This window comes from Lissotriton vulgaris, chromosome 1_2 (assembly GCF_964263255.1).
Source record: "Lissotriton vulgaris chromosome 1_2, aLisVul1.2, whole genome shotgun sequence".
Classification (NCBI taxonomy): Eukaryota; Metazoa; Chordata; class Amphibia; order Caudata; family Salamandridae; genus Lissotriton; species Lissotriton vulgaris.
The window spans coordinates 90,522,900-90,542,411 of record NC_141686.1 but is presented as its reverse complement, the minus strand read 5'-3'; the positions used below and the strand labels follow the sequence as shown (position 1 = coordinate 90,542,411).

Below are 19,512 nucleotides of genomic sequence, written 5' to 3'. Positions count from 1 at the left end.
CGCTCCCGGTCCCGACGTGGGGCCGACACCCGGAGCTCCAGTAGCTTGCGGGACCGCTCCCGCCTAGCCTTGTTGGTAAGGGCCCGGCAGTCGACGCAGGAGTCCACGTCGTGGTCGGGGCCCAGACACCGGAGACAGAGGCGGTGATGGTCTGTGACCGACATCGTGCGCTCACAGTCATCACAGTGCTTGAACCCAGGCATCCTATCAGGCACAAAGTGAGAAATAACTTCGAAAAAAACTTGGTCAAAGACCGGAGTACTGCTCTTCAGATCTGCGTCCACTGGCGCGGAAAAAAGAAGAACTGACGTCAGCGCGCGGAGGCGGCGTCTATATACTCCAGCGACGTCATCACGGCGCACGACGCCGACGACGGACGCGGAGCCGCAGGGGACGCCTGCAGACGACGCCTACCGACGCGCAGGGGTACTGCTACGCAAAAGTTTCCGGATCCAGACTGACGCCTGGGGATATTCTAAGGTAAGGAATCTAACACTAACGTGTTTCTTTCAGATATGGCCGTTGTTTTTAATGGCGAGGACCAGCTGCGTGTCGTCTGCGTAGGAGGTAAGGCTCATCCCGTGTGCTCGAATAATGTTAGCTAGGTCCGACACATAGATGTTAAAAAGTGTCGGACTTAGGGATGAGCCTTGAGGTACCCCGCATGGCAGCGACAGAGTGGAAGATTGAAAGGAGCCCAGCGTGACAGCCTGGGACCTGTCAGCCAGAAAAGATGCCAGCAATTTCTTGGCTGTGTGTTGGAAACCCATGTTTTCGACACGATCGATCAGAATAGAATGATCGACCGTGTCGAAAGCAGCCGACAGATCTAGCAGTATTAATACTGCTGTTCCTCCAATGTCCCGGATGGATCTAATGTCATCCGCGGCTTTAATTAGAGCCGTCTCCGTTCCGTGAAAACGGCGGAAGCCAAATTGGGTCTCGTCGAGTAGATGGTGTTCCTCTATAAAAGCAGACAGTTGTTGGTTCATTGCTTTTTCGACGATTTTTGCCAGGAATGGAAGGCTGGCAATTGGGCGATAGTTTTTCAGTTCGTCCATGTCAAGATGTGGCTTCTTTAGTAACGGTTTGAGGAGAGTTTTTTTGAGGGCGGCTGGATAAGTACCTGTTCTAAACATGGAGTTGCAAATTGAGGTGATAGCAGGAAGGAGAACATCAATGATAGGTGGAAGTATTTTGAAAGGGCAAGGGTCAAGTGCAGAACCTGATCTAATCGTGGAGATGATTTCCGCCGTCTGGGTATTGGAGATGTCGGCGAACTGAGTGAAAGTAGGACCAGTGCGGGGTGGGGAGGTAAATTTGGGGGGAAGTTGGTGTTATTTGAAAAAGCCAAAAAAGATGTCATTGACCTTACTGAAGAAGAAGTTGGCCAAGGCATCACAGAGGGATTGGGAGGGGGGTGGGGTCAGGTTGAAAGAATAGCCAGCTAACTGCTTGGTAGTGTCGTAAAGTTCCTTAGTAGAATTTTTGGCTAGTTCAATCTTTCCGCTAAAAAACTTTTTCTTGGTGTCAACAATCATAGTTTTATATATAGCCAACATTTCCTTGTAGCGACTTTTGGCCTCTTCAGTATAATCCTTCCGCCAGTGCCTCTCCTTATTCCTGCAGATTTGTTTCTGAGTTCTTAACTCCTCAGAGAACCAAGGAGCTGAGGGGGCAAGTCTATTACGAGTCAACTGTTTGACAGGTGCCAGTGAGGTGGCAGCAGAGCCCAGCCAATCATGAAATTGTGTTGTGGCAATGTTAGGGTCAACAGAAAGAACGGGAGTGAAATTAATCAGGAGGGTTTTCAAACTGGGGCTGTCAATGTCGTTCCAAGCGAGAAACGGCTGTCGGGGGATGACAAGAAGTATGAGGGAGCCAGAATCGTGGACAGTTAGTGAAGCCAGAATTACATGATGGTCCGACCAGGTAAGGGGAAGGATTTGGGAAATATGTATTTCCTCTAAATTGGAGAAGATACTATCCAGTGTGTGACCTGCGTCATGCGTCGGAGAGTTTACCAATAGTGGGAGGCCGAAAGTTGTCAAATCCGCTAGAAGGGAAGCAGTGTCCTTGTCCTCTGTGTTATCTAAGTGAAAGTTAAAATCACCGAGGATTGTGAAAGAATTTTCCAGGGCCGATAATTCCAGGATGGAGCTAAGGTCAGTAATGAAGCCTCCTCTAGATCCCGGTGGTCGATACAAGAGGATCCCTCTAAAGTTGTAAGAGGGAGTTAACATAATGGTGAATTGTAGGGCTTCAAAAGAAGGGGACGGGATCACATTGGTTCTTACAATAAATGAGCCACGTGTGATAATTGCTACACCACCGCCTTTTTTACGCTGTCTATCTAGTCTATAGATAGAGAAACCGCTTGGGACAGCAATCACTAGGTCTGGATCGGATAAGTTATCCATCAAGGTTTCGGTCATGAATAAGATATCTAATTTTCTATCCTCTATAAGATCAGCTTTGTCCTGTCGGTGTTTACCGAGGGATCGGACGTTGGAGAGGGCTATTACGATAGACTTAGATGAATTGTTTTTGGTGCCAGAGGAAGGTTTAAAGTGGGGAGGCAATGCTGTCTTACATTGCGAACAGAGCTGGACGGGATTGCTAAGAAGGGATGAGAGATCAAGTATTTGGCATGACTGATAATGATGGGGACGCATCTGCAATAACTGGGTCGGTGAATAGGTACAACGTGGGGCTGGGTCGCCGGGAGCAGGAGGGGTGGCCCTCGGCTCGGTCCAGGCACGGACGGGCGCAGACGGGCTGGCTTTTGGCGTGCCTTCGGCGCGCCCGCTGCGCCCGCCCGCTGCGCGGACAGGGAGGCATACTGTTTTTATACATGTGTAAGAACGATGCTTAGGAACAACTAGACCGCCAGCCTTACCGTAAGCAAGATGGCGGCTAAGGTGGTCGAGTGAAGTTGACAGCGCCTAGTAACGGCAGCGCTGAGGCAGAGCAAGTCAGTAAGCCGCCTCGGAGCGACGCAAGTCTCGCGCCGAGGTGGGGAGTACAAATTAAAAAATTACTGGCTAAAATATTTACAAGTGTTAAAAGCTTCGTTATTATTAAGTCAATAACGGTCAAACAGAGTATGGCACAGGAAAGAGCAGAGATCCCCCGGCTTCCGCCTCAGGGGAGAAAATACACAGATATCCCGGGGAAATGTAGAACACACCCTTAAGTATCCTGGGAGGGCGGGAGGGAAGAACAACTAGACCGCCAGCCTTAACGTAAGCAAGATGGCGGCTAAGGTGGTCGAGTGAAGTTGACAGCACCTAGTAACGGCAGCGCTGAGGCAGAGTAAGTCAGTAAGCCGCCTCGGAGCGACGCAAGTCTCGCGCCGAGGTGGGGAGTACAAATTAAAAAATTACTGGCTAAAATATTTACAAGTGTTAAAAGCTTTGTTATTATTAAGTTAATAACGGTCGAACAGAGTATGGCACAGGAAAGAGCAGAGATCCCCCAGCTTCCGCCTCAGGGGAGAAAATACACAGATATCCCGGGGAAATGTAGAACACAGCCTTAAGTATCCTGGGAGGGCGGGAGGGAAGAACAACTAGACCGCCAGCCTTAACGTAAGCAAGATAGCGGCTAAGGTGGTCGAGTGAAGTTGACAGCACCTAGTAACGGCAGCGCTGAGGCAGAGCAAGTCAGTAAGCCGCCTCGGAGCGACGCAAGTCTCGCGCCGAGGTGGGGAGTACAAATTAAAAAATTACTGGCTAAAATATTTACAAGTGTTAAAAGCTTCGTTATTATTAAGTCAATAACGGTCAAACAGAGTGTGGCACAGGAAAGAGCAGAGATCCCCCGGCTTCCGCCTCAGGGGAGAAAATACACAGATATCCCGGGGAAATGTAGAACACACCCTTAAGTATCCTGGGAGGGCGGGAGGGAGGAACAACTAGACCGCCAGCCTTACCGTAAGCAAGATGGCGGCTAAGGATGTCGAGTGAAGTTGACAGCGCCTAGTAACGGCAGCGCTGAGGCAGAGCAAGTCAGTAAGCCGCCTCGGAGCGACGCAAGTCTCGCGCCGAGGTGGGGAGTACAAATTTAAAAATTACTGGCTAAAATATTTACAAGTGTTAAAAGCTTCGTTATTATTAAGTCAATAACGGTCAAACAGAGTATGGCACAGGAAAGAGCAGAGATCCCCCGGCTTCCGCCTCAGGGGAGAAAATACACAGATATCCCGGGGAAATGTAGAACACACCCTTAAGTATCCTGGGAGGGCGGGAGGGAAGAACAACTAGACCGCCAGCCTTAACGTAAGCAAGATGGCGGCTAAGGTGGTCGAGTGAAGTTGACAGCACCTAGTAACGGCAGCGCTGAGGCAGAGCAAGTCAGTAAGCCGCCTCGGAGCGACGCAAGTCTCGCGCCGAGGTGGGGAGTACAAATTAAAAAATTACTGGCTAAAATATTTACAAGTGTTAAAAGCTTCGTTATTATTAAGTCAATAACGGTCAAACAGAGTGTGGCACAGGAAAGAGCAGAGATCCCCCGGCTTCCGCCTCAGGGGAGAAAATACACAGATATCCCGGGGAAATGTAGAACACACCCTTAAGTATCCTGGGAGGGCGGGAGGGAGGAACAACTAGACCGCCAGCCTTACCGTAAGCAAGATGGCGGCTAAGGATGTCGAGTGAAGTTGACAGCGCCTAGTAACGGCAGCGCTGAGGCAGAGCAAGTCAGTAAGCTGCCTCGGAGCGACGCAAGTCTCGCGCCGAGGTGGGGAGTACAAATTAAAAAATTACTGGCTAAAATATTTACAAGTGTTAAAAGCTTCGTTATTATTAAGTCAATAACGGTCAAACAGAGTATGGCACAGGAAAGAGCAGAGATCCCCCGGCTTCCGCCTCAGGGGAGAAAATACACAGATATTCCTTGGAAGAGAATAACAACTTCCACAACAAAGTACTTACCTGTTACCGATAACACTATTTTCCTCCATAGGATAATATTGACTGTTTTTCTATGAAAAGTTTCTAAGTGTGGAGTTGGAAAGCCTAAGAAATCCTTTTTAAATTGTGCTAAATAACAAAAACGCTTTTACTCACCTGTTTACAGGAAATGTCCCAGTGCAGTATCCAGGTGTACTGCACTGTGTAAGAAAAGTAATCTGCAAAGTAATCTACTGGTCATTTTACTAAAAAAGCCTATATAAAGTATATGTACTGCATTTCCAAAGTACTGTAATGAAAACAAAGCGCATACACAATTGCAATCCAAACTGCGTTACAACTGTAGTACTACTGTTAAGTATTTATTGCTTACCTGTGACAGGCTTGCTTGGTTCTAGAAAATAAAATAACTAAAAGAATATTTTTACACAAAAACAATTGGTCTGCAGTTCAGTCTTTGATTGTGTGAAACCATATGCTGACTGAGTGTGTAGAACAAAAGCTTAACACTGTCCTCTGATAAAGCCTTACTGCTCGACCACAGTTCCACAAATAGATAGTGAGCTGCTATCTACTTTACCTCTGCCTACCTTTTGGGTACCACTGGACTCTGTGCACGCTGTACCTCACTTTGGTATAGTATATACAGAGCCAGCTTCCTACAGTGTCTATATGTAACTTGGAAAGTCACATTCTCACTGCAACTGCATTTATTTTTGAAGGCCTCACTGAATAAAGGGATTTAGATGGTAAGAAATGCTCTTTTTCCATCGGCAGCAATTAAAGAGCACTTTTTGTCTAATTTTTTATACTTAGCTCTATCTGTTTCGCTTTTGTATAAGTAACTTTCTGTCAGTTTACCCTTCATTCTAATTCAGTCTAGATTATTTCTCAGGTCCATCCCAGTGGCCTGCACCACAACTGTCCTCCAATGGATCCCCAATCTACCTGCTGGTACCAGACACCAAATGGCACTGCCATTGCAAAGTCCTAACAACTGCCCACTCTGCCGTGGTGGCATGTCAAAACCTATATGTGATGCTTACCTACTCCTTGCTACCTGGTAGCTCAGGAAACATGTATGGAAAGCATATTTATATTTTTTGCTGCCACAGATTAGGATGCAAAGTTTTGTTTCCACAATTGCGATTTTATTAGGAAATCGCAATTTAATGATATCCTAAATTGTGATTTTCTAACAGTGTTTGCGACTCCATAGCAATCGCTATTATAAAAATCACAATTTATGACATTTCAATTTGCGATTCCCAAATAGCGATTTCTTAGGTTTCGCTGTTTATGAATCGCAAATGTGAAATTTCATACATAGGGCCTATGAGCAGAATAGAAACTCTAGATTTATTTAATTACCTGCATAGAAAAAACATTTCCTCAGCCCACCTTTCCCTGCCCTTCCCAATGCAACCCCAGTATGATACCTCACTCTCTCCTGCCCATTCAGCCAAGCAGGTCTGGTCTTGAGAGCTTGGCCTTTCTCCCTCAGCCCTTACCTCTTAGAGTTGAGCTTCCACGACAGCCCCTGTGTCCGTGGGGCAGGTGACAACGGATTGTTGTGACCTTCCACTGTGCAAACAGTGCTGTGGTAGCTGGAGGGGCGGCTGTAGCGACCCAATGCCGTATTGTTAGCATTGTTAATGTTCGCATTGGACCCTGAGGAAGAGTAGCTGCTGGGTGTGAAAGTGGAGTCCACTAGTTTTTCGTGTGATGGCGATTCAGTGTCTCCTTGGATTCCAACTCCCTTGTTGATGTGCAGAGGGCGCTGGGTGGTGAAGGTTTGAGGGAAGGTGCTCCGGACGTCTCCCTGGTAGTAGCTAACATGATTCCCGAACAAGCCACCTGCTCTCTGCAAAAGAAAACCTCACATAAGTCCTACGAACACACGTTTATCATGTAAATCAATATACAAACCCACAGTGTGCTGTCACAGGTACCAAGGAGTACGCTACCATACATGGTACATGTTTAAACTCACAGGTTTTCTTTTATAATGCAAGAATCATTTACAGACCCTCATTCCGAAAATCTGTACCAGACCAAGTCTAACAATCAGATTGCTCTTGATTTTGCATCCCAATGGTAGGTTAGTTTTCAGAGATGGGAAAGTGTCATTTCTTCCGGCCATATTATCTCTTCGCTTTGTCTGAAGTCTTCTCTGTATCCATTACAAGGTTCCTTCCCTGACCCTTCCTCCTTTATTAAATATTTCACTCTACATCTCGTTCTTATCGTCAGTACCTTTCCCATCTCTCCCATCGCAGAGACAGAATCAGTGGTGACCACTCTTGCTGCCAGGCATAGTGCATAGTCTCCCATGGATCGCAGGACCATATTTTGCATAGCCATCATGTGGTGTGTTAGCACAAGACCAACAGCTGTCTGTTCCCTCGGCCAATCTTGGCTTCAACTAAGGAGGGAACAAGTTGGCTCCATTGAGCTACTGAGTTGGGTTTTTTGTCCCAACTGGTGCACGGTCAGCCAGACTAACAACCGTAATTTCATCACGCTACCTTCAGCCACAGTTCCCGTCCTGTCCAGGAGCATCATTCTCAACAGTATGCTAATGATAGCGCCACTCTTAATAGTCACTGGTACAGCAGGCATGACAGTCGCATCCTTCACAGCACAAATGTGCAATAATTACACCAATCAAACAAGTGAAACACTAATGATAACGATATGGGCGCATCTGCCAGCGCACATTTTCAGAAAAATTAGGCAGAGTGAAATACTTCTGAGAAAAGGATAGCCCTGGAAAGGAGCCTCTGCTAGGTATTACATTGATATTGTTAATCGAAATGACAATTATCATCTCAAGGACTTGCTTTTGAACTGTTTTATTCTGTCACGTGCCCCACTACGATATAAATAGCGAGAGATCTATAACTGTGATATGACAATACGCTAAAATAATTTATCCTACTGCTGGGAACTTGTTGTGACATGTTCGTTTCTGTTGTATAAGATGACAAATATAAATACAAATATTTTCTTCTAGCCACCTTTTGCCTTCTTTTGAAATAGGCTTACCTACCTCTGATGTGATTTGTCTATTTCTTTGGAGGGGGCCAGCTGCTCGGTGTAGAAAAGCTTCGAAGCTTCCCTTACATAGCACTCCTGCCCAGGGTTGAGTATGAAGATTGATGCCAAAGAGAGATATTGTTCTTGAAGTAATCCATTAACCTGTATTCTCCTCTTCTTGACAGAAGTATACACAGGACTACTGCCTTTTCAGATGCAAATGATCTGTACCATTCTGGGAAATGTCTAGATCGCAGCCTAGATTCATCATTTCACAGGAGGTGAGTTTCATATGGGAGGCGTATATTAGATTTGGTTCTTTTAGCATACTGATGCATTTTGTGGGATTAAAACCCCTTACATTGTATGTTGTATGTTTATTGTTATGTGTATCTGTGTTTGTCAATGCTCAGAGGCTTAGTGCTGATGGTTTGTGTTTAAGGGCATGCCTCTCTACTGGGTTGTGTCTGTGACTAATCTCCATTGAGTGGCCAATTTGACAGTCTCTACTTTCTTATCCTTTGTCCCCTTTATCCAAACATAAGAATGTGTGTTCAAAATGTTTTTCAACATTTTCTCCTCTAGGTTAGTCTTCCCCCAAGCTGTAATCTGTTTTGCCCAGGCTAAATGTTAGCCTGTTTCACTGCGTCATCAATTTTTAAGTGCTGCTACAGCTAAGCAAATTATCTGTAGTTTGAACAGGTTGATAGAAATACCTGCTCTTTTGGAGACTAAAGGCCTCTGATCTCCAGCTCCTCCAGATGCGCACCCCATCCAAGGGTGAATGCATCCGCGATCACTGTGGTCGCTGGTGGAGGGTATAAGACTCTTAAGAATGTTGTGCCCATTATCACAGCTGCTCTACCACCAATTACTATCTCAGATTCACTGCTGTGTCTTGAGAGATTGTAATGGTGTCCAATAGATCTCTCTTATGCTGGAACAACTGCAGATGAAGGGACCACTGAAGGTCCCTTATGTGCCAGTGTGTGGTGTGGAGTGCACAGAAATGATGGATTTAGGCCCAGATCTCTGTACTGGGGTGAATGTACGACATTGTTCTGCATTCTGTCCATCAATTGTTGTTTTTGCATGGGTATGCTCAGACGTGAGTCCCATGCTCTCCAAACCACTGGAGTTAATCTATCCTGGCTGAAGGCGGCTGATAGCCAGAAACCGGTCCTAGGATGCTTGATTCCTGTCCTGGAAAGACATGGCTTGGCAGTTCGGGCTGGACTGTTCCCATGAGGCACAGGGTCAAGGCTGATTTGCATATGGCCATGTCTGAACTGGGGTGGTGTGGAGTGCAAAAAAATGATGAATTTAGGCCCAGATCTCTGTACTGGGGTGAATGTATGACATTGTTCTGCATTCTGTCCATCAATTGTTGTTTTTGCAGTGTGTGTACGTGGCCATAAGGAAACACAAGGCTAGCAGACCTAGCAGATAGAGAACCATCAGGGGTGGAACTCGAGCCTTCTCACCAAACATCGTGATCATATATCAAGTGTATCATGTCCTCTCCAGAGGAGAAAAGACTCTTAAGAATGTTGTGCCCAATAATTCCCCTAATAAGCAGTAGCCGTGGAATGGGCTCTAGGTGAGACTTGGGTGCATTGGTGGAATAATAATAATAATAAAGATCTTTATTCGGCTTATTCACAGTGGAAAAACCATAAAAGAGACAAGTAATATCGTACATTACGAAATTGCATAATAAAAAAAATACACACATTACATAACATTTCATATAAAATTCATTTCACAGTTAAAAAAGGAGTTAATCAAAATATGCAGGGAACCGCTCAAAGTGGGCTTGATGAGGATTTTTAGAGATTCTTTCTATGTTTCATGATGCATTTTAAAAAATTACTAACAAAATAACAGACATTTTCCGTTTCCAGCATTTGGAGTCTTAAGAGGGCGGGTCTGCATTGTCTCAACCCCCAAGTTCTTAATATCGGTAGTAGCCAGATCTTTCTGTGGGCTTGATGAAATTTACAAAGCAGGATCACATGCAGGTTAGACTGTGTTGATAAGCCATCACATGGGCAAGGCGGGAGTGTGGCATTCCAACAGTTTTGTAACGGAAAGGTGACCATTCTAAAAAAGGTGTTTAGCCTGAATCTTGTGATTAGCATTCTTTCGTAAGTTGATGTTTGCAGTGCCAAGTACGGGTGAATGTCATAGGCTATTTGAATCATGTTCGCATGTATAACTGCCGTTTTTGATGAGTTGGATGCAAGTCTTAAGGATTCCAGATGTCTTAATGCTTTCTGTTTAAGGTCTTTTTTAGAAATTTCTGTTATGGATACTGGATCCAGGTAATAGTTCTCAGAACCTAGGTCATTAAAAAAATTTCTAACATATAGGAGCCACTTTATTTTTGAAGAATTGTCCAGGTTCATTGAATCGGCAATGATGGATTGAGTCAGTGCGTTTTTATCTGATTTCCAGATACGGCGCCACAACATCAGTGGTTCTATTTTAATTAGGTCCTCTATATAGGGTATGCCTAGTTCTAAATGTGTACTGCTAGTGTGTAGATCCTACCACGTAATGTAGCTACTTTTTATGACTGCAGAATTGATATGCAGAAATAAGCATTCTGTAAATCGAGAAGCACCATTCAGTATTCTGCTTCCAGCACCAGAATAACCTGAGTCAGGAATAGTATCTTGAACTTTTAGTTGCGAAGGAACAAGTTCAGATTCTCGAGATCTACTTTCAGAGGAAGTGCACCGTGATTCTTGGGAATCAGGATGCATCAAGTACCCCTGTCCACATTTCTGCTCTAGGACCTACTCCAATGCTCCTTTTTATAGCAGGGCTGGCACTCATGCTGCAGTATCGGGCAGGTGATTCTCTGACTGATGACTAAGCAGGAGGTGTCTGGGGAGGAAACCCTTCCAATTTGTAAGACACATTGGTCCAATGTTATGACCCGCCAGGCTTGTAGACAGGATACCTGTTCTGTAACAACTGCATTTGCTCCTTCAAGGGGACTCTAAAGCGGCTTTGTGGGTGGAGCAGGACAGGAGAAGGTACAGAAGGATGGCTGCTGGTTTGACACCCTTTCCATTACACTCGCAAAGCTGCTGGATCTGTTGCTCTGCTGGTTAGGAGGACTAGTGCTGACAGAAATTGGAGCTTTATGAGACGCCTGAAACTTTAGAAGCTGCCTGCAATCCTGGGCTTGTTACTGAAGGCCCAAAGACTGAGCCATCACTATTTCCTCCTTAAATCTCTCCAGGGCAGAATTGGCCTTGTTTCCGAAGAGATGTGTTCTATCATAAGACATGTCCTGCACATCACTGGAGAGAACACGGTTGCCTGGAGCCATGCACACCTTCATAATGTTACCAGAGTCCATGGCCATGGTCACTGAGTCACTGTATCCATGCCCATTCTTAGTATGTGCGGGTACTACATGTAGTAGAGGCAACAGTGGCCCAGCGAAAGACCCTCTGTAGGCACTGGAGTTGGTGGCACTGGCAGAGGTATTTACGCGACCTGTGAAGTGGCAGAATGCGCCATGGTGACTTACCTTGGGACTTTATATGACACTGGTGGGATGGTGTTTCCTGCCTTCTCCTCCTAATCTTATGATTCCTTATCTTCTTCTTTGAGGACAAACAGGAACAGCTAACAGTGCACAAAGCTACACTTTTTGCACAACTCAAAGCCGTGATTCAGCTCCAAGCAACAACGGCACACTTAATTTGGGTAGGGAATGGACATTTTTATATTTCAGAAATGACAGGGCTTTAATCCTGTTTTTTTGAAGGAGGCATTCCTGCGAACTGCACCAAACACCTTTAATAGAAAGTTTTGAAACAATGAAGAAAGATTTGAAAAACAGAACAGCTTGAAGGGTGTTTAAAAAGGGAGCCGGTGTCACTGAGCTTGGGTGTGCACTATATGATCCTGTGCCAAAACTCCTGCATCACTTCTCCCGCTGTAATGGAGTTAGCACCCCCTACTTGCGAAGGAGAGCTATGAAAAATTTCCGGATCCATTCTGCCGCCTGTGAATATTTAACAGGTGAGGAATCTGGATGAAGAATTGTCCATCAGAATTTCATTTCAGTTCATTCATGGTCAACAGTGCAAGATGATTACTCAATTAAAGCCTAGATTGTCCATTGGATTTTTTTGGTTGTTGGATCTTTTAACTTTGTTGTTTTTAGGGCGAGCCCTCGTGATGTACTGCGCAGCAGTTCCTCACGCAGGCGAGCCATTTTGTGGGGTTTTTCAAAATGGACCTGGAAATTCCACACGCTCGTGTGTGTTAATTTCCTATGGTCCATTTTGATTGGGCTTTGCGTGCCTGCTGTTTTTTAACAGAACACGCAATAGGCCATAGGCGGTCGCGTAGCTCCACCTATGGCCTATTGGTGTCTGTTACGCGCACCAAAGCCCATATGTTTTCAATTACCGTGCCCAGACACGGCGCAATATTAGAAAACATATGCCTCGCAGTGTCGCGCACACCACTCACAAGCATTTTTATTTTTTACAATAGCGCTTTCAGTGCAGCTAAGCCGGCATTTTAACTCTCTCCTTTAATCCATATTTCAGGTGTTTTAAAATGGGCCTGTAAGTCGTCTTGCTGTCCCTTAGTAAACCAGAAGGTCAGTAACCACTGAATCAACAATCAATTTGAGATGTGGTTGAAGAATATTTAGAAGAAGGTGGCGCATATCTCCTGGGAGTAGATGGAAGCAACACTACTGTAAAGGAGGTGGTTGGACTAGTGATACATTTAACATCAGATACTCAAATATTTCACACACTGGGCTTTGTAGTTCCTTCCAGGAGATAGATAAAATGGATAACTACTCCCTCACCTCTGCGTCTTTTGTTCAACATGTGGTAGTTGGCGATTAGTGGGGAGGTGGTCAGCAAAGATGGGCAAAGGAAGTGGAGCAAGATTCCCATATTGAGCCTATGGCATTTTGAAGGAATATTTCACCATACATCTGGCATTGATAAATATAAATGTTAATGAGTTTTGCGAATGGACAGATATGACAGAAGTTCCTGGGTTTTAATGAGTCTTTTATGGCCAACACACACAATGAGTCGGGGTGCTGATTGTAGCTCTAGAGCGGACATCGTTCTCTAGGCTGCAAAAGGCCAAAGGATGGGTTGTACGTGGGTCAGGCTGTAGTCCTCCAACTGGCTTGGGTTGTAGTTGGTGGACACAACAGAATACGGGAGTAATCATTTTATTTCCAACCTGCTATACAACTGAAGGAATATATTTAGAGGGTCAGTTAGACCCTGGTGGCCAGCCCACCAGGTCAGCAGTGTTTATAGGCTCACCTTCCCTGAACGAGGATCGCCTCTGCTATCTAGAGGTCCCTGCCTCCCTCGCTGGCATCTTGAAGTCTAAAATGGAGGCTTTGCTTGTAATCAGTGAAATACACTGTAGGCGCATGTTATTTTCAACCTATATGCATTTCTGTTGGTTTTACACAAAAACTCAAAATTTGGAGTTTGTTTAAAATGGATTAATCAGTGTCCATGACTACTGCCTGTGCATTGGAGCCACTGATGGATTTCCTCTTGTAGCTGTCTGGAAAGGGAAATCTATTGACAGTTGCTCTGCTCTAGATAGGGCAAGGTAACCATCAAAACAGACAAGTTGACTTTACAATCCTTTGCATATCTTGGTAAGCTCCCACCTTAAAAATTAAGAAGAGAGTTATTCTTGTTTAGAATGGGGGTGTAAGGAGAATGGGGTATGAGTCCTTGTAATCTGTTGAATAAATTGTGTCTTTTTCATCTGTTGCTTGACTGTACTTTGTTTTACATTAGAGGTGCCTATACATATGACCTATTTTTATTAATATGGTGTTTTTCATTGTATGTCTCCAGTTGACCTCTTAGTTTTTAGATAGGGTTGTTGGGTTGGGATAAGTAGGAGTGCACATATTTACATTCTCTTTTTTTTAAAAATATGGTGTATTTAATTTAAAGTCTGCAATTGAGCTGTTAGTAAATGTACAATGTATTTAGAAGTTCAAATTGGGTTTGGATATTATTTATGTTCATTAGATTTTATTGAATTGTTTATAACTGATTTTATGAAATAACTGACAAACAATGTCTAGTAAACAGTTTAATGATGATGATGATCACAGAAGTAGTGCTCCATGATTGGAGATTCAGGGTTGGAGGCCAAAGTATTTGACTTGCAAGTCTTACTTCTACTGTTTGAAGATGCTAATGATGAACATGCAATTTCATGGATAGATTGACTGCCACTTGTAAGAATGTTTGATGATCAGGCAAGTAGGTCATGGGAAAGGCATGGGGACCAACACGTTTTTAAAGTGGTGTGTGTTATGTGTAGATATAGAGATAGAGTGCTACCACACTATCCCACTTGTCTTAATCTAAAGGCCACTGGTGACGGACGTTTTTAGGTCGAGCCTGGCAGTGCGCATGCGCTGTCTGCAAGTCTTGCTGTATTTGAGATAGGGATTTAATCCCACCTGTTGCTTACCAAAGGTTGACTTCAGCATCTGCCTCCTAATTGGTTTGCACACCCGACATGCCACTTCTGTTGCTAGCTGTGGCTTGTTGGCCTAGTACAGATTAATTCAACTTTCTTAGTGGCTGTCTACTGCCATGCAGGTACTATTTCTCCTTACCCTTCCCATTCCCCCTGCCATTTTTAACCAAGGCGTGTACTCCATGTTCTGTTGTGCGCCCCTCCCAGTAATGGCCTAGCCCTCTGTGCTATTATGTGGCAGCGGTAATGAAATTCACGGAAGGATTTACCTCTCTATCCGACAGGCCAGCATGTGGTAAAGTATCTCTCTTATCACCCAAAAGTAACACACCATCTGACCAGTGACAGAGGTCGACGGTACCCCACTTATCGTGACCTTTTATTACTGGACTGGGGGCAGGAGCTTCCATTTTCATTGTCTTTGCCTCCATTACACCATGGTCAATAGCATCCTTTCACCAACTCCCGCCTTTTCTCCTTCAGGTTTCCCCTTTTCTTTTCTCACTATATGCTGCTTGCCGCCATCCTCACCCCCCTCTCTTCCACTTTCTCACCTTGCCCCGCCCCTCGCTCCTCCCAGGCTCTGAACACCAGCCTCCCTTTGCCCTCCTCCCGCTCTTTTAAATACTCCAGCCTCTCCAGATCTATCAGGTCATAAAGACCAAACTCTAGACCCCACTCTGGAGTTTCCAGGGGATCTACATCATGCGAGCAGCATGCCCATGAGGCATCCATTAATTGGTGCCAGAAGCACACTACAGACAACAGCAACATGAAGAAGCGAAACAAGTAAACTTCAGCGAGACATAGAAATAGGAGAAGGATATTTGGCGAAAAACATCAACACAGAGAAGAGACTTACTATCAAGGGGCATGGGGTAGACGACAGGTACAGGGGTTGAAGAAAAAGAACTGCTTAAGAACAAGAGCGCTAACTCATCTGCAATAAAGGTCAAAAGCAGACGCCGTGCTACACCGGATTCCAGTGTGCCCAGAAAAGGATTCTTCAACCAAACAGTTTACTCAATTTTTCAAGGACGCAATCACTTTATTTTATTGAAGCAGCAGTGTTGTCAAAGAGTGAAGAACAAGTTACTTACCTTCGGTACCGCTTTTTCTGGTGGATACAGTATCTGCCTGTGGATTCCTCACCTTATGAATATCCCCTGCGCCAGCATTCCGCAGAAACTTTTTCCTAGCTCTCCACGCAGACAAGGTCGTCACAATGCCTTGGCTCATCATGCAGCTCCGCATGACGTCACTGGAGCCATAAGAGGACCAGGTCGGCATGATGACGTCAGTTCCACCCATTTTTACCGTGCCTCCGAGGCAAACAGGCAGACCGACCATAGAGACAATGCATACATAGTACACAGAATTCACACAAATACACACAGTGTAAAGTGAAATAGAAATGCAAAGAAAGCAAACATTTACTATAAGCCTACACAAAGGCAAACAGAGGCAATACAAAATGACAATATGAAACAACCATATTAACCAATACCTCTTTTAAGGTATTGGGGAGGAGGGTGGGTTAGTGAGGAATCCACAGGCAGATACTGTATCCACCAGAAAAAGCGTTACAGAAGGTAAGTAACTTGTTCTTCTGATGGATACATCTGCCTGTGGATTACTCACCTTATGACTAGAATCCCACGCCAGTCCCACTCCTGGAGGAGGGTGTCCACCCTTCTATACCAAAAAGTCTTGCAAAACAGAACGTGCAAAATGCCCATCCCTCCTCACTTCGGAATCTAAGCAGTAATGCTTTGTGAAAGTGTGGTGGGAGGCCCAAGTTGCGGCCTTACAGATGTCCAACACAGGAACACCCCTGGACAAGGCAGAATTAGATGATTTAGACCTGGTGGAATGAGCTCTAATGCTTTCAGGAGGCTCCTTACCATCAAGAGCGTAGCGGATCTTGATGCACAAGATAATCCACCTGGATAAAGTAAGCTTGTGCACCGCCTTGCCCTTCATGCATCCTACATAGCCCACAGCAAGCTGATCGTCCTATCGCAAATCCTTTGTTCTATCCAGATAGAAACTAATAGCCCTCTTAGGATCCAAGCGGTCAAGCCTCTCCTCCTCCTTGGAAGGGTGAGGGGGAGGATAGAAAGTAGGGAGGGTAATGGACTGCCCTAGATGGAAGGGAGTTACCACCTTAGGCATAAAAGCACCCTTGGTCCTGAGGACTATCCTTTCAGCAAGTATGGTCAGAAACGGAGGCTTAGAACTCAAAGCCTGAAGCTCACTCACCCTCCTGGCCGAGGTGATAGCTACAAGGAAGACCGTTTTGAATGACAGCAGTCTCAAAGGACAACTATGCTTAGGTTCAAAATGGGGAACTCAATAAGAAAGTTAAAACCAGATTTAAATCCCTCTGGGGCATAATGAAGGGAGTGGATGGAAACATGTTAGTAAGCCTCTTAATAAACCTTAAAACAATCGGAGATTTGAAAAGAGATGGTTGATCAGGCAAACAAAGAAATGCTGATAAAGCCGACAAATACCCTTTAACAGTAGCCACAGATCAACCCTGCTGGGCCAAAGGCAGCGAAAAACAAAGAACATCAGAAAGATGAGCTTTCAAGGGATCAATAGACTTCTCTCCACACCATTTAACACATTTTGACCACCTATAGGAATAGATCGACTTGGTGGAGTTGTCGCCTGGAAAATAACATCCACCACGTCAGGCGGGAGAGAGAAAGAATTCAGTTTGCCACGTTCAATTTCCAGGCATTAAGGTGCAGGCTCTGGAGGTGGGGGTGTAGAACCTGCTCATCCGACTGTAAGGGGAGGTCTACCCTGAGAAGGAGACGGACCGGAGGGTGCGATGAAAGGTGAAGGATGTCTGTGTATCACACCCTTCTTGGCCAATCCAGGGCGATCAATATAACGTGGGCCCGGTATTGGCGAATCTTCCTCAAGGAATCAAGGGTATGGGAGGAAACACGTAAAGGAGTTGTGAGCTCCAATGCAACTAAAACGCGTTCCCCAACGTTCCCTGCCTTGGAAACTGGAGACTGCAGAATGACGGGCAGTCCACGTTCTCGAGAGTGGCAAACAGGTCCACACGAGGAGTTCCCCATGTCTGAAAGATGTGTCAAACCACCTCAGGATGAAGCCTCCACTTGTGGTCAGCGGAGAACTGCCGACTGAGACTGAACGCACGCACGTTGGCACCCCGGCTAGATGATTTGCCATCAAGCAAATCTGATGGTCCTGAGCCCAGGACCAGCGCCGCAACACCACTATTGAGAGACGGTACTACCCTACTCCTCCCTGCTTGTTGACGTACCACATCGCAGCAGTGTTGTTCGTCAGGACTTGAATCGACTGACCGTGAAGGGAAGGAAGGAAAGCCTTCAGTGCCAAACGAATCGCCCGCAATTCCAGAAGGTTAATGTGAAACAACCTTTCCTGTGGAGACCAAAGACCCTTGATCTCCAGATCCCCCAGATGAGCACCCCACCCAAGGGTAGAGGCATCCATTATCACTGTGGCGACCGATGGAGGAAGGTAGAAGGGCTTTCCTCGAGACAGATTGCCCTCCATGCTCCACCAAGACAGATCCTCTGCTGCTTCTCTGGAGATTCTGACTGACTCCCTGAGATCTCCGTTGTGCTGATATCACTGCCTGCGGAGGCACCATTGGAGTGCCCTCATGTGCTAGCGTGCCTTGTTTACCAACAGAATGCAGGAAGCGTACTGACCGAGCAGGCGAAGGACCTTCAGAACAGGAACAACCACTCCATTGTGAAACAAGGGAATAATTTCCTGCATGTCGAGAATCCTTTGCGGAGGTGGGAAAGCTCAACACGCAGTGGTATCCGGTACTGCCCCTTTGAACAGGTTGCGCTGTGAGGGCACCAGGTAAAACTTGGGCATATTTTTCGAAAAACCCAATTTGTGCAACAGCTGGGTTGTTACCTGCAGTTGACGACGCACCATCTCTGGCGACTCTACCTTCAGAAGCCAGTAGTCAAGGTAGGGGAAAACCGGGATCCCTGACCTCCTGAGATGGGCAGCCACCACTGCCATCACCTAGGTGCCGTAGTAGGACCAAATGGAAGGACCGCAAACTGGTAATGTCGCGAACCAACCGTAAACTGGAGATACTTCCTTTGCAACCTCAGGATTGGGATGTGAAAATACGCATCCTGCAGGTCGATGGACACCATCCAGTCCTCTTGTTGCAGCGCCTGAAGAACCTGCGCTAGGGTGAGCCTTTTGACTCTCTCCTGCTTGAGAAACAGATTCAAGATTCTGAGGTCCAGGATGGGGCGTAACCTGCCATCCTTCTTGGGAATCAGGAAATACCTGGGGTAGCATTCCTGACCCCTTTCCTGCTCCGGAACCACCCCCATCGCACCTTTTTGTAACAGTACAAGAACCTCCTTCTGAAGGAGAAGTAAATGTGCAAAACCCTTGGCCAGGAGGGTAAGGAGGAGGGAACTCCCTGAAGGGAAGGGTGTACCCATTTTCTACCAGATCTAGAACCCAAAGGTCCGAAGTGACCAATTTACAATCCTGTAGAAAATGGGTAAGCTGGCCTCCTGAGGACCTGCACGATCCAGGATGGCGGATCTAGGGCTGCTTTCCTGCATTACCGGAAGAGTTTGGGGAGGTAGAGGAGGAGGAGAAAGAACGCTGACGCCCGACTCCACGAAGACGACCTCTGCCTTTACCTCTTTAGGACTTGTATATGGAGTTTTGTTGCTGCTGCTGTGGCTGTCGGAAACCAAGAAAGGAAGACTTCCCAAAGCCACTGTATCTTCTATAGCCATAATGTTACAATGTTAAATGTACATTGTAAAATAAGTAAATCCAATAATAGTAGGTATTCTTAAGTTGGTTTATAAGACATAGTTGGTAGTAAGGAAGGCCCCACCGGGAGCAGGATCCAGCTGCTCAGCCCCACTCACTCAAACTGACCACACATTCAAACCATGCATACACGAACATTCCAAATGACATCACACACACAGGCTGAGCAGCAGAGAAGGAGAAGACCAGAATATAACACATA

General features: G+C 45.7%; 1 protein-coding gene across 2 annotated transcripts in view; it reads right to left on the bottom strand.

The window, feature by feature from the left end:
* The window catches only part of CACNA1C (calcium voltage-gated channel subunit alpha1 C), a 1,657,037-nt gene that overhangs the window by 92,114 nt on the left and 1,545,411 nt on the right, over nt 1–19,512 (bottom strand). For both annotated transcript variants that reach the window (XM_086952879.1, XM_086952878.1), the window contains exon 42: nt 6,425–6,777. In XM_086952879.1, the coding sequence (XP_086809005.1) occupies nt 6,425–6,777 (353 nt within the window). The remainder of the gene's footprint in view (nt 1–6,424; nt 6,778–19,512) is intronic.